Source organism: Triticum aestivum, chromosome 2A (genome assembly GCF_018294505.1).
Source record: "Triticum aestivum cultivar Chinese Spring chromosome 2A, IWGSC CS RefSeq v2.1, whole genome shotgun sequence".
NCBI classification, from domain to species: domain Eukaryota; kingdom Viridiplantae; phylum Streptophyta; class Magnoliopsida; order Poales; family Poaceae; genus Triticum; species Triticum aestivum.
Window position 1 is genome coordinate 772,104,992 of NC_057797.1, and position 15,979 is coordinate 772,120,970.

Genomic DNA, 15,979 nt, shown 5'->3' on the forward strand with positions numbered 1-15,979 from the left:
CGGATTCCTTACATTGGACACTGACCAAGAATGGCTCATTCACGGTCAAATCATTTTATTTGGACCTAATTAACTCTGGCTTCCTCCCGAGATCCATTCATATCTGGAAAGTTAAGGTCCCCTTGCGTATCAAAATTTTCATGTGATTCGTACATAAACAAGTGATCTCATCAAAGACAATCTGTTAAAACGACATTGGGTAGGCAGCTCACGATGTTGTTTTTGTGATAATAATGTAACAATACAACACCTTTTCATCGATTGTCCTTTGGCTAAACTTTTATGGCGCACTATTCATATAGCTTTCAACATTGCCCCTCCAATTAACATTGAATCGTTGTTTGGGACGTGGTTAGATGGGGTGGATCGCAATACTACGAGTCATATTCGAGTTGGAATATGTGCTTTTTTGTGGGCTATATGGAACTGCAGGAACGATATGATCTTTAACAAGCAACAATTTTTAAATTTCTTGCAGGTTATCTTCAGAGCTACTGCATGGATCCGTACGTGGTCCTTACTCACTCCTACGGAATCCAGGAAGCTGCTGGTCACTGGGTGCAACCAATGGGAGATGGTAGCACGGATTATATTCAACCGATTTGGATGGCGGTCGCTTAACAGGATAGGAGTTTAGGTCTCTAGTCATGTTATCATCATCGGTTGTAATCTTAAGGTCTTTTATGGCTTTGTCATCGTGCTCCTTTTGCGAGCTGTAATACTTTGGATACTATTTGTTTTTCAAGACTTTTAATAATATGGCTGCATGCATCATTTAGATGCAGAGGCCGGGGGCACGCCTCCTTTTCCAAAAAAAAAGAAGATAGTTTTGCCCATATACAAAATGTTCTTTGTGTTATAAGGTTGTGTATAAGGATTTGATTTACACGGCACAATCGCCTCAATTATGTGATGTTGCAAATAATTAGCATTAACGAGATTGCTAAATCTCAGTTGACTGAGATTTAACCATGAAGATTCGTGCAAAAACAATTAGATTTTTCTTTCTTTTTTATATGTTCTGTCACTTAACGAATACTTGGTTAAATCTTATCCACACCCAGTAAGTAAATATCTTATCTAAGATTCATTGCTTTTCCCATCATCATCATCCAAACAAGTACTACCTGATGATGTGAGCAGAGTATTTTTTGGATATCTAACAGGCGGGGCTGACGGTGGTGAGCAGGTGAAGGTGAGGAGAAGAAAACGCGCGCGAGAGAGAGATGAGAGGATGAGGTTGCTGGGGAGGGGAGTGACTGAGAAGGGATGTGAGGAGATAAAGCTGATGTGGAGGCGAGCGATACGCGAAGCCCACGGACATGTGGCGCGAGAGAGAAGCGGGGGATGCATGAGTTTTATTACCGACCGGCAGATTCTTATCGTTTACTACCATGTTTAAGAAGTTGAAGCACCGGCCTGCACAATACTATCCAACACAGACAAAGAAACCCTATAGTATAGATATACAAGAGATGAGCACGGCCATGGCATCACTGGTGCTTGCAGTGCTCGTGTTGCCGTCGGCAACAACTGCCGCGGTGGCCACGGCTACAAGAAATTGCTCCGACACCTGTGGTATGGTTGGTGAGATACCTTATCCGTTTGGATTAGGTCCGTCATGCTCTTTACCTGGTTTCAGCCTCACTTGTGCGGACAACACCAGTTACCCCATGCTGGGCAACCTACCCATCGAGAGCTTTGACATCTTTGATTCCAACAACCTGTACGCCAATATCTCGTACGCCTACAACTACCTGTGCGCCAGGATCTCCTACACCGTGAAGATGATTCCCGGTGTCCGCGACTACTCTGTTCACTGGGAAGCTCCGGCCCGGCACTTTGCCATGTCTGGCTCGTTAAACATGTTGTTCGTCGTTGGCTGCGGCGTCAAGGCCTCGCTGTTCATCGGCAACTCAACCGTTGAGGTCGGGAATTGCTCCGTCGTCTGTGCCGAAGCTCGAATCATGGAGAAGCTGCCCAAGGGTGTATGCGATGGCATCGGATGCTGTTTCATTGACATACGGGTGAACCTAAGGGCGTTCACCCTCAACATCTCACGCACCAGCGGTTCTGCTCGCTCGAAGGAGGTGTACGCGTTCATCAGCGGAGGTGGTAAGGACCAAATATTCTGGCCGATTGACGCCCTGAGATCTTTTTTTAGAAAAGGAGGATGACCCCCGGCCTCTGCATTTGGACGATGCATACGGCCACTTTATTAATTATTCTCGCAAGATCTTACAAGGTAATACAACAGCAAGACTAAAGCCACCGTCTAAGCAACAACTGTCGCTACGCCTATCCAAATGATGAAGGAGCGCTGATAGTCTGGGCCTAATACCAAACAGACATCGCAGCCAAACCTAAACATCTAAGACCTGAGGTCCCAACCAGGACGCCTGCCTGGTATGGGGCACCTACCAGTCCGGCGCACTTCTCAACCAGGACGCCTGCCGGGTATGAGGCCGCCGCAGCCACCTGCCACGAGTCCATCTTTAGAGCTGTACTGTTGCATCTACCATGCCAGATCTCTCTGCCATCGACGTCACCACGACGCCAGACAGCGTCGTCCTCCTGCGCGAGTCCATCCTCCCACATCGAACTCCGAATCTGCACTGCGCCACGCCGTCAAGATCCGTCGCCATCAATGTATGGATGAAGCACCGCTCCACCAAAGAAACCGTCCGCTGGTCCCGCGAAGCAAGGCGCAGCACCAAGTAGAAGGCCGAAGCGCACCGCCACCACGCCACCAGCAGCCCCGCCACCAAGAGTTGTTCCCAGCCGCCGCCTTCAAGAAGGAGCACGACACCAGGGTGCCGTCGACGCCCAGACCAGGGGAACAAAAGCTTTCGCCATAGCTCGAGGAGGAGGCGGAAGGGAGAGGATCCAGCCCAAAGCCTTCAGGAAGGGGATCGGCGCCAAAGGCGTCGACTTTGGGGAGGCTGCCGCGCCAGCCAGGGGTTTCCCCCGGAACCTCACCCGCACGCCAGATCCGCCAGGCCGGCCATAGGGGCGCAAGGACCGGCGCCAGCACGGATCGGGACAGATCGAAGCAGGGGCGGATCTTCTACATGGAGCCATGACGGATTGCGAGGAACCGCCACTGCGCCAGCGTCCGCAGCCCCCACACCGCCCGTGGCCGTGGGAGGCTGCCCACCAGAGCCCGCCGGCTGCACCGCGCCCATCGGCCGGGGCCGCCGCCTCGGGGAGCTAAGGCCCTCTGAGAGGAGGCGCCAGATCCCGCCGCCACCATCATTGGGGCCGAGAACCCTCCTCGGAGGCCCTCAGGCGGCGGCGGAGGGAGGGGAGGCGAGGGGGAAGCGCGGCGCCTTGGTGGTGAAGAGATCGCTCGCGACAGTCTCTCCCAAACGACGCCTCCAAGGAGGTCACGACGTAGACGCCGCCGCCGCCCGCTTCGGAAGACCGAGGCAAAGATTTTCATCCGGAGAGCCAAATCCGTCATGATGTCGACGGAGCTCCACAACGACGCCTCCAAGAAGGTAGACGACGCCAGTAGCGCCGCCGTCGTCGGCCTGACCATGGTCAAGGCAGTGCTTTCGCCGGAGCTCCTCACCATATAACAGAACTTGCGGATCCAGAGCACCGGATGGCGTCGGGAACTCCCAGATCCGTCGCCGCCCAGCTCTGCAGACCGCAACCACCACCAGTCAGCACCGTCGCGTCCAGCTCCTCGTCCGCCACCTCGCCTGCATCGCCTTGAGCTGCCCCTGCAGGACCGCGCACCCCCGGCACGCCAAGACGCGACCCCGCCGCCGAAGCTCGCAGCCGAGCCCCCTCCACGCCCGCAGCGACCGCACCACAGAAACCGCCCCGCCGCCGCCGTCGCCACCGGGCTTTGCCCGGCGACGACCTCCGGCGGCGGCGAGGGGAGGTGGGGAGGCAGGGGAGGTCCCCTGGCGGCTGGATCTGGGCGCCCCGGTGCGGCCGCAGGAGCCGCACGGGAGCGAGTTCTCAAAAGTGCACTCCTATCTTAAAAAATGGGAGCGACGCCCTGAGATCTATGTTGCCGGAATATCTCGAGTACGAATTTGCTACCCTGGAATGGGCTATTCCCTACAAGCTGAACTGTAAGCGCGCCATGGAGGACAGGGCAAGCTATGCATGCGTTGCTAATCACAGTGAGTGTTGCTGAAATCTGAGGTGGGCTCTAGGCCCATATTGCAATTTCTGAAAAATCTCTAAGGGCCCATGTGGGTTATATGGCACTAGGTGTGTGGGAAGTTTAGTCCCACCTTGGAAGTGGAAGGAGAGTTGGAGTGGTTTATAAGGGACTCTCTCCCTCATGCTATTGGAGCTTGAGAAGAGATGAGGCCCTCGCGCACTCCTCCTCCTCCGCTCGCCTCGCCACGCCACGCCACGCCTCGTCACGACGCGCCGCGGGTTGCGGGATTGAGCCGAGCCGAGCTCACTCCTATGCGCTTCTTTTTGCCGGTCAGGAACGGAGAGTCTTTGACAGGTGGGGCCACGATCTGAGACGTCGGATCGTGGGCTACCGACTTGGACGTGGGTTCAGCCCACGTCTCTCCACGCGCGGCCGCACATATATATGTGGGGCGCTGCCAACCCTAGCCGTCACGAAAACAGAACGCATCTCCGCCTCCACGCCCACGTGTTCCTCTGCTGCTGCTGCCGCCGGCGACTCCGTCCCGTTCACCGCGTACACGGTTGACGGGAGAGCAGGCCTCCGAAACCACGCCTCTCCGGATCCTGTACGGGGAGAGGGGCGATTAGGTTTTTGGGTAGCGACTACGCGACTGCTCGCTTCTGTTCATCTACGTCCGCATCACCTTCATCATCACCATGTCGACCGACACCGACCGTGCCGCCGCTGAGAAAGTCGAGGCCGACAAGAAGGCCGCCGAGGATGCCGCGGCTGCTGTCACCGCCACCGCTACCGCGTGGCCGATTGGAGGGTATACATTGCTTATCCCTCTCGTGTTTCTTTCTGTTGTAGCAGTACTAGCGGTATGCGTAGATGTCTCTACTATATGCGTAGTACATGCTCTGTTAGATCATAATCAGTATGTTATCAATGCTGTCCATGTCATGCTCATGATTTATTCATGGATTAATTTAATCGAAAAACTGCCTATTTTCTCATCAATCCAAAAACCTAATATCTGTAGGAGTTTTTCGAATTCTGGTTTTGCTGCTGCACTGAAACCGTCCCCGTTTACGGGGACGTACTTTAAGCGTTGGCAGACTAAAACCACCTTATGGCTCACGGCCATGAACGTGTTCTGGGTCGCCGGTGTGACTCCTACAGGAACGATCGCTCCTGAACAGGAGAAGGCGTTTAAGGAGGCCACCGTGGTGTTCCTCGGGGCAGTTCTGAGCGTGATTGGAGATAAGCTGGTTGATGCATATTTACATATGCGGTCTGCCAAGGACTTGTGGGAGGCGCTCGAATCTAAGTTCGGGGCTGCCGATGCAGGGAGCGAGATGTATATTATAGAGCAGTTCCACGATTACAAGATGGTTGAAAACCGTCCTGTATTGGAGCAGGCTCATGAGATAATATGCATTGTTAAGGAGCTTGAGCTTCTTAAGTGCGAGTTACCGGGCAAATTTGTCGCGGGCTGCATAATCGCTAAGCTCCCCAATTCCTGGAGGAACTTTGCCACCACTCTGAAACATCAGAGGCGTGAATTCTCTGTGGAGGATGTCATTGGCCATCTGAGTGTTGAGCAGAACTCAAGGGCAAAGGACTCGCACGGAAAAGGGGTCGAAGGAACTTCTGTGGCCAATATGGTGCATCAGAAGAACTCCAATTCCCACAAGCCCAGGGGAAAGAACGGTGTCCAACAGACTGCCGACTTTAAGAAGAAGGGTAAGAAGACCTTCAAGAAGAACAAGAAGGATGAGGGCTGCTTTACTTGTGGTTCGGCTGAACATTGGGCCAACAAGTGCCCAAACAAGTTTAAGAAGTCAGGACAGGACTCCAAGTCTGTCAACATGATTGTGAGCAACAATGAGAATGGTGCATCTGGGTACGGTAATTTATTTACTGTTTTTTCAGTGTTTCAGCCTACCGATTGGTGGGTGGATACAGGTGCAGGTGTTCATGTGTGTGCTGACATTTCATTGTTCTCTTCTTACCAGGTCACAGGCCACGGGTCCGTATTGATGGGGAATGGCGCGAGTGCTTCTGTTCATGGTGTTGGCACGGTCGATCTGAAGTTTACTTCGGGAAGGATCGTGCAGCTGAAGAACGTGCAGCATGTCCCCGCCATCAAGAAGAACCTCGTTAGTGGCTCCCTTCTATGTAGAGAAGGGTTTAAGTTGGTATTCGAGTCTAATAAATTAGTTGTTACTAAGTATGGACTATTTGTTGGAAAAGGTTATGAGAGCGGAGGGATGTTCCGCCTTTCCCTCGCAGATTTCTGTAATAAAGTCGTGAACCATATTCATTCGAGTATTAATGAATCTGAGGTTTGGCACTCACGTCTTTGTCACATAAGTTTCGGTGTTATGACGCGGCTAGCCAAGTTGGATTTAATCCCGAGTTTCACTTTAGCCAAAGGTTCTAAGTGCCTTTCATGTGTGCAAGCTAAGCAACCTCGCAAGCCTCATAAGGCCGCGGAGGAGAGACACCTGGCACCATTAGAACTCATACATTCTGATCTTTGCGAGATGAATGGTGTGTTGACTAAAGGTGGAAAGAGATACTTCATGACATTGATAGATGATTCCACTAGATATTGCTATGTGTATCTGTTAAATACTAAAGATGAGGCTCTACACTACTTTAAAATCTATAAGGCAGAAGTTGAAAATCAACTTGAAAAGAAAATTAAACGAGTCCGGTCAGATCGTGGTGGAGAGTACTTCTCGAGTGAGTTTGATTCCTTCTGTGCGGAACACGGCATTATTCATGAGAGGACGCCTCCCTATTCACCCCAGTCAAACGGGGTTGCCGAGCGGAAAAACCGTACTCTAACTGATTTGGTTAACGCCATGTTAGATACATCGGGTTTATCCAAGGCATGGTGGGGGGAGGCTATATTGACGGCATGTCATGTCCTGAATAAAGTTCCGACAAAGGATAGTGAGATCACTCCCTATGAGAAATGGGCAAAGAGAAGGACGACACTCTCGTACCTGCGCACTTGGGGCTGTTTGGCGAAAGTCAACGTGCCGATCCCCAAAAAGCGTAAGCTTGGACATAAGACCGTGGACTGCATTAATTTGGGCTACGCTAAGAACAGCGTTGGCTATAGATTTCTAGTAGTGAAATCTGAGGTACCTGACCAGAAGATCGGTACAATTATGGAGTCTAAGGATGCTACATTCTTTGAGGATATTTTTCCTATGAGAGATATGCAAAGCACTTCTAGACAGGAATCTGAGGAGACTCCTGAACCTGCCATCCCTATGGAATATTATGAACAAACACATGATGAAAATCCCGAGGAGGATGACGAGGAAACCCTTGGTAGGGGCAAGAGACAAAGGACTGCAAAGACCTTTGGTGATGATTTCTTCGTGTACCTCGTGGATGATACTCCCACTTCTATTTCAGAAGCGTATGCCTCTCCAGAAGCTGACTACTGGAAGGATGCGGTCCGTAGCGAGATGGATTCCATCATGGCTAACGGGACATGGGAGATCACTGACCGTCCCTATGGTTGCAAACCACTGGGATGTAAGTGGGTGTTCAAAAAGAAGCTTAGGCCCGATGGTACGATTGAAAAGTACAAGGCTAGGCTTGTGGCCAAGGGCTATGATCAGCAAGAAGAGGAAGATTTCTTTGATACTTATTCACCTGTGGCTAGACTGACCACCATTCGAGTATTACTCTCGTTGGCGGCCTCACATGGTCTTCTCGTCCATCAGATGGATGTTAAGACGGCTTTTCTAAATGGAGAGCTAAAGGAGGAAATCTACATGCAACAGCCTGATGGCTTTGTGATAGATGGTCAGGAAAGAAAGGTGTGTAGGTTGATAAAATCTTTATATGGCCTGAAACAAGCACCTAAGCAATGGCATGATAAGTTTAATACAACTCTGACATCTGTTGGCTTCGTTGTTAATGAGGCTGACAAATGTGTATACTATCGCCATGGTGGGGGCGAAGGAGTTATACTGTGCTTGTATGTTGATGACATACTGATATTCGGAACAAACCTCAAAGTCATTGAGGAGGTCAAATCGTTTCTATCTCAGAACTTTGAGATGAAAGACCTTGGTGTGGCTGATGTTATCTTGAACATCAAGCTACTGAGAGATAATGAGGGTGGGATCACACTTCTGCAATCCCATTACGTTGAGAAGGTGTTGAGTCGTTTTGGATATTCGGACTGCACACCATCTCAAACACCATATGATCCTAGCGTATTGATTCGAAAGTCCAAAGGCATGGCTAAAGATCAATTGAGATACTCTCAAATCATTGGTTCACTGATGTACCTAGCGAGCGCAACGAGGCCTGACATCGCGTTTGCTGTGAGCAAACTGAGCCGGTTTGTTTCCAAACCGGGTGATGTACATTGGCATGCTGTTGAGAGAGTTATGCGCTATCTGAAAGGTACTATGAACTATGGACTTCACTATACCGGATACCCGTCGGTACTTGAAGGGTATAGTGATGCGAATTGGATCTCTGATGCTGATGAGATGAAGGCCACAACTGGGTATATGTTTACTCTTGGAGGTGGCGCTGTTTCCTGGAAGTCTTGCAAGCAAACGATCTTAACGAGATCGACAATGGAAGCAGAATTAACGGCATTAGACACATCTGGTGTTGAAGCGAGATGGCTTCGAGATCTTTTGATGGACTTGCCATTGGTTGATAAACCGGTTCCGGCTATCCTTATGAACTGTGACAATCAGACTGTCATCACCAAGGTGAAGAGTTCAAAGGACAACATGAAGTCCACCAAACACATAAGAATGAGATTAAAAGCTGTCAGAAAATTAAGAGACTCCGGAGTGATAGCGTTGGACTATGTCCATACGGCTAAGAATCTGGCAGATCCCTTTACGAAAGGGCTATCACGTGTAGTGATAGATAGTGCATCGAGGGAGATGGGTATGAGACCCACATGAGTTACCATGGTGGTAACCCAACCTATGTGATCGGAGATCCCGTGAAGTAGGACCTGGGGAAACAAGCCAGTGGTGAACTGAGGAGAGTAACTTTACTAACCCACTCCGTTGGAGATGCAATACTCTCGGAAACTGTACGGAAGGATGACTATTGTCTTAATGTGTTCCAAGGCTTATATGTATAAGCAAGATGCTATCCTACAGAGCGATCTTTGGAGGAACACACCTATGTGAGCCCGACTGCTAGTCACAGTCTATGAGATTGGGGTGATCTCTAGTAAACTCATGAATAGGCCAGGAGTGTGACTTATATGCTCCACCCGAGGGGTCAGCCTTCGGCAGCCCAGTACTAGTAAGACATGTGGTGAAACTTCTTTACGCCAAACTGACAATTCAAGGCATAGTCCATTGTTCAGTTGTGAAGGAATGTAGCTACTTGCTCTAGGTGAAGCTCAACCTTAACAGGTCTTCACTGAAACACTAGTATATCAAAACAGTATTTGGAACAGAGGACACTATGGGCCCTCGAGATCTGGTGGGGGATTGCTGAAATCTGAGGTGGGCTCTAGGCCCATATTGCAATTTCTGAAAAATCTCTAAGGGCCCATGTGGGTTATATGGCACTAGGTGTGTGGGAAGTTTAGTCCCACCTTGGAAGTGGAAGGAGAGTTGGAGTGGTTTATAAGGGACTCTCTCCCTCATGCTATTGGAGCTTGAGAAGAGATGAGGCCCTCGCGCACTCCTCCTCCGCTCGCCTCGCCACGCCACGCCTCGTCACGACGCGCCGCGGGTTGCGGGATTGAGCCGAGCCGAGCTCACTCCTATGCGCTTCTTTTTGCCGGTCAGGAACGGAGAGTCTTTGACAGGTGGGGCCACGATCTGAGACGTCGGATCGTGGGCTACCGACTTGGACGTGGGTTCAGCCCACGTCTCTCCACGCGCGGCCGCACATATATATGTGGGGCGCTGCCAACCCTAGCCGTCACGAAAACAGAACGCATCTCCGCCTCCACGCCCACGTCGTTCCTCTGCTGCTGCTGCCGCCGGCGACTCCGTCCCGTTCACCGCGTACACGGTTGACGGGAGAGCAGGCCTCCGAAACCACGCCTCTCCGGATCCTGTACGGGGAGAGGGGCGATTAGGTTTTTGGGTAGCGACTACGCGACTGCTCGCTTCTGTTCATCTACGTCCGCATCACCTTCATCATCACCATGTCGACCGACACCGACCGTGCCGCCGCTGAGAAAGCCGAGGCCGACAAGAAGGCCGCCGAGGATGCCGCGGCTGCTGTCACCGCCACCGCTACCGCGTGGCCGATTGGAGGGTATACATTGCTTATCCCTCTCGTGTTTCTTTCTGTTGTAGCAGTACTAGCGGTATGCGTAGATGTCTCTACTATATGCGTAGTACATGCTCTGTTAGATCATAATCAGTATGTTATCAATGCTGTTCATGTCATGCTCATGATTTATTCATGGATTAATTTAATCGAAAAACTGCCTATTTTCTCATCAAGTGTAAGGACTCGTCGATGGGTGGATACTTTTGCGTTTGCAAGTGGGGCGACTACGGCAACCCCTACGTTGATGCCAGGTGCCCGGAATACGAACCACCTCGGCCATCTCCACCACCTCCGCCACCTCCACCGCCTCCCGCTCCTCCGGCAGGTCAGCTCTAAATTAGCTAAGGGCGTTCACCCTCAAAATTTGAAACGTGCAGATACTTTTTTAATTTTTTAATAAATTGAGCACTGGATCTAGGTAGCCAAAATAAACCAATTGTATTTCGAAAGTCATTGATATCTATTGTTCATCTGCTCAAACGTTTGGCATGATCTTCCCTCCTTTGAACAGTCGTTTATGACTCCATCCAGCCGAAGAAGGATTGTGACATGTCGTGTGGGAACGTGAGCATCCCGTTCCCCTTTGGAATAAAGCTAGGCTGCTTTGCAACTGAACAATTCTATCTCAAATGTCTTCGAGCCTTGCCGGGGACTGATCTTCCGGTGCTTGAACTGAATGGTAGTTTGGTCGTCAGTGACATATCTATTGACGAAGGTATTTTACTCGTTGACGAGAAATTAGAGCCAAGTGATCTCTTTTCTAATCCGGAGACGCTCTATGCCTTATCTGGGAAACGGGGCGTGGTCAAGTGGGCCGTTGTTAAAATGCCATGCTTGCATGCACAGCTAAATGAGAGCGACTACAAATGCTTGAGCTCCCACAGTGACTGCATCGATGTCACTGATGATGGAACACTCAAACTTCTAGGTTACCGCTGCAAGTGCTCTTCTGGTTTTGAAGGGAATCCTTATATTAAAGATGGATGCACAGGTATAATCTCTCTTGAGCTATTTTAACTTACTCTTGATATTCGTTTACATTTTTGGGGGGCATATGCAAATTCTAGTGTTCTGTCACGTCAGAGCCTAAGCTGGTTAGCATAGCGGCTCTGGGTCACCACTGATGTCATGTGCGAAATACAGATATAAACGAGTGCCTGCAGCCAGATAAATACACCTGCAACGGTATTTGCCACAATAATAAATTCGGGAGCTACACATGCACAAGCTCGGTAATCTTCTATTCTTAAATAATCGCAACCCACTGTCTAATTTTCCTCTTCATGCAACAATGTCACATCATCAAGTCATGCATGTAACTTGTCATAAGTTACTTTTTGCATTATTTATTCATGCAAAGCCTGCCACCTCCTCAACTCATGCATGCATGTTTTTTTGCTTAACTTAGTCATACAAAATACTCTTACTTTGTTTTAGTTTATTTAGCACTTCATTTTTAACAGGATTCCTCGGGGCATCATCTAGTATTAGGTAAGCGATCTATCCTGCTTGAAATCCTGTCACAGTGTGATCAATGTCTTGAAATAAAGAATTGTTCGGTTGCATTGTTTTTGCTTAACTGGCTGCAGGTATCACCATTGGACTAAGCAGTGGTGGGGGCATTCTATTTCTTGCTGTATTTGTTGCTATTCTTACACGAAGATGGAATCGGGCCATTCAAAAGCGCTCGAGAAAACGGTATTTTCGGAAGAACAAAGGCATTCTGCTAGAACATATTATCTCTTCAGACAAAAGTGCCAACGATGGCACAAAGATATTCTCCCTGGAGGATCTAGAGAAGGGAACAAACAATTTTGATCAAGCCCGTGTGGTCGGACGGGGTGGCCATGGCACAGTCTATAAGGGTATCTTGATCGACCAACGCGTGGTGGCCATCAAGAAATCAACGCTCTCGGTGATCAGCGAGATCGAAGAGTTCATCAACGAGGTGTCCATCTTGTCGCAGATCAACCACCGAAACGTAGTGAAGCTTCATGGATGTTGCCTCGAATCCGAGGTCCCTCTGCTTGTCTATGAGTTCATCTCCAACGGCACGCTCTACGACCTTCTGCACCGCCCCTCCGAGCAAAACAGTAGCAACTTATTGATGCCATTATCCTGGGAGAAGCGCCTGAGGATCGCCACCGAGATCGCGGGCACGCTCACGTACCTGCACTTTTCGGCTTCCGTGTCGGTCCTCCATAGAGATGTCAAGTCCATGAACGTGCTCCTAAACGACAGCTACACCACAAAGGTCTCGGATTTTGGTGCATCGAGGCTGATCCCCATAGATCAAACGCACCTGGTCACCGCCGTTCAGGGTACGTTTGGGTACCTGGATCCGGAGTATTACTACACGGGACAACTCAACGACAAGAGCGATGTTTACAGTTTTGGAGTGATACTTGTTGAGCTGCTGACGAGGAGGAAGCCCATCATCCAGAATGAGCATGGCGAGAAGCAGAACTTGTCAAACTACTTCTTGTGCGCCATGAGGGAGAGGCTCCTCGAGGAAACGGTGGACGCGCAGATCCTGGGGGGTGGAAGAGATGAAGGGGTTCTGTGCATGGCTCAGTTGGCAGAGGAGTGCCTCAGGCTGACTCGAGAGGAGAGGCCAACCATGAAAGATGTGGAGATGAGGCTGCAGCTCCTCACAGGATGCCGTGTTGCACTGAGGGTGAGGCAAGAAGAAGAGGCACCACCTGCGGGAGATGACGGGCATGGAGGGGTCAATCTGATAGTCGGTCAGCATGGCTCACGTCAGTTCAGCCAAGAACATGAGTTCGTCTCATCTCTGCGTGTACCGCGGTAGGTTGTAGGCACACCTTATTTACATTTTGCCCTTGCTAGGAAAAGAATTTGTTTTCCTGTCGCATTTCAAATTTTGGTTGATATATGTAAGAATGAAGAAATTGTACTTTTAAGAAGTTATCATTATGTGAGTCGCAGTCGATAGCATTGAGAGTGTCAATGATTGATGCTTCTCAAAGAATAGGAGTGGATGAAACTAATTTTCATAAGGGCATGTACGGTGGTCGATAAGGTGTTTTTGTCTTAAACCTGTCACATCATCTAAAGATGATAGTAAAAAATGATGTACACTGATTTATTTCTTAGTTTTATCTCTATTAACTAGGTATTCCTAGGGGTCTATCTAGGGCGATAATTATTGCAGATCTAAGTGACTCAATCATACCGGCAAAAGCAAACAATCAAACAATTAAAAATAATCACACAAATCTTCGTGTAAAAAATCAATGACATAGGACTTAGTAGTGAAACACTTAGCACATCTGGATGTGCATTAGCAAAACCGTCTTCCTAAATATGTAATGAGAGAATTTTGTTGCTAAGAATCCTCTCTTAATTAAGAGAAGAAAAGTTTTTGTTTCTTTCCTTCTAATTTCTTCCTCATTCACCTCAGCATATACCCTACATGGCACTCCTAAAATAGCACCATTGTACACGCCCTAAAAGCATATGAAATAATTGATAAGACAGTCTTATCTTAATCCTACTTCATAGTTTAAATGGCAATATAAATACGTGTACATTGGTTATCTCTTAGTTAAAAGATAATTAGATATGCCTAAATATCTACCGCGATAAGATGATCATCTCCTAACTAAGAGAAGACAAGCTTTTTTCTTACGGTTTCTCTCCCCTCCTCATTAGCATGTACCATATGTAAAACTAAGATAACACCATTGTACATTCCCTAAACCGCGCGAGATATAATCGGTGATAATGTATGCCTGTACTCACTATCTAATTTGTTTGGTGGCTGGAAAAACCAGAAGTGGTATAAATTTTGAACCGAACAACATAGATCGGAGAACCGAAGACACATGTTGCATGAATTTTCTATCTAGATTGCACAAGACTCCAGACAAAATTATTTGACTTTTTTGAGAACCAACCAACTATTAGTTGGGTGAATAGTAGGGTTGTATCCCAACTCACGTGAGATCAAATTGTCATAGATTTCACCCTAATACGGTGAAAACATAATTTTTTAAGACTAATAAAATATTTTTCTATATTTTTATGATTTTATCGACTGGTTCACTATTTGCGATTAAAACCCAACATATCTTTTCCATTCGATAGAAAACTTCACGAAAAATAGGGAAAACACGCACATGAGCGATCCATGGAGATAGGAGAAATTCTATTCGAGTGAGAGGTGGTTGGAGAGGAGTCCGGGTTGGCCACCCACTTATGCCGCTAGTGGTGCCCACTGAAATCGGCCCCCTTCCATTGCAAGCTTTGTCTTTGACTTTAGACGCCATTCTTCTACAAATTGAGGGGTTTTGGTGGCAACATAGAGCACAGATAAATATACAGAAAGGAGATCCAATCTACTGAACGCCATTAGTAGATATAAATTAGTCTTCTTCCTTTTCCAAAAAGATGTGTATTCTTCTTCCATGAGTTGTTTGTAGTCTCCTAGCGAGACACATATTTGTAGTAGTAACTATGTAACAACTTTTCTCTTTTGAATTGCATGGATGGCCTAGCATGATTGTAGTCCTTGTTCTTGTAACATCATATGAGTCGATGACATAACTATCATCAATATTCCATCCTTTTCAAAATATAAGGTGTACTAGTTTTTTGAAAAGTCAAACTTTTGTAACTTTGACCAAGTTTACAGCCAAAAATACAAACATCTACAATACTAAATGAATAAATAATGAAAAGACTTTTCATGATGAATCTAGTAATACTGATTTAATTTTACAGATATTGATATATTCGTTGTAAATTTGCTCAACACTTAAGAAGTTTGACTTTTAGAAAACAAATATACCTTATATTTTGGAACGGAACTTGGGTTGGAGAAGTGCATATCTTAGATACTACTCTTGTTGACTTATTTTCTCACTTTTACTGTCTAGACTAAGATATCCCAAGAGTCTTAATGCTCATTTGGTTCACACAAATTCTCAAACTATCAAAGAATTTATACGGAAAAAATTAAAGCACATATATTGCTTATCGAGGCCCAACACCGCTAACACCCGAATTTAAAGTCGCGACATGAGACAGATTATCTGAGAAAGAAGCAAGCCGTGGGGAATGTCCTGTCCTTTTGTTTCTTTTTTTGTGTCTCCTTTTCTTTTTGTTTCTTTTATTTTTTTGGAAATACATCATTTTAAAAAAAATTGAACAAACATATTTTTTTCCTTCTTGTCAGTTCATCTTTTTTCCAAACATATGAACATTTTGGAAAGGTATTTTCAAACATATTGATATTTTTTCAATATACGTAAATTTAATTCAATAATATTTTTAAAGCGTGATTTTTTTTGTGAAACCATGGAGATTTTTTAATTTTTTGGACAGTTTAAAATATAAAGTTTTATCATTATTATGAAACATAATGTTCTGGTTAACTAATAGATGTGTTTTACCCACAAAAAAAAGCTACTTCAATTGATTGCTCAAATTTTCAACTGAAAAAAAACATAGTGTTCTGTTTTTGGGAAAATTTGCAAAAGTCTTTGGCCGTCCTGCAATCATTTGAGAGTCCAAACTGTATTATGTAATTTCTGGAGGCATCTA

At 47.3% G+C, this 15,979-nt stretch overlaps 1 protein-coding gene across 1 annotated transcript; it reads left to right on the forward strand.

The window, feature by feature from the left end:
• Positions 1-1,291: 1,291 nt before the first annotated feature.
• On the forward strand, positions 1,292-13,343 carry LOC123191117 (wall-associated receptor kinase-like 8). The gene is made up of 7 exons (XM_044603899.1): positions 1,292-2,140; positions 4,006-4,143; positions 10,585-10,736; positions 10,923-11,402; positions 11,555-11,643; positions 11,875-11,902; positions 12,001-13,343. Exons 1-7 carry the CDS (start codon positions 1,395-1,397, stop codon positions 13,221-13,223), a joined length of 2,856 nt encoding a protein of 951 aa, XP_044459834.1. The 5' UTR covers positions 1,292-1,394; the 3' UTR covers positions 13,224-13,343.
• The last annotated feature ends 2,636 nt before the right edge of the window (positions 13,344-15,979 follow it).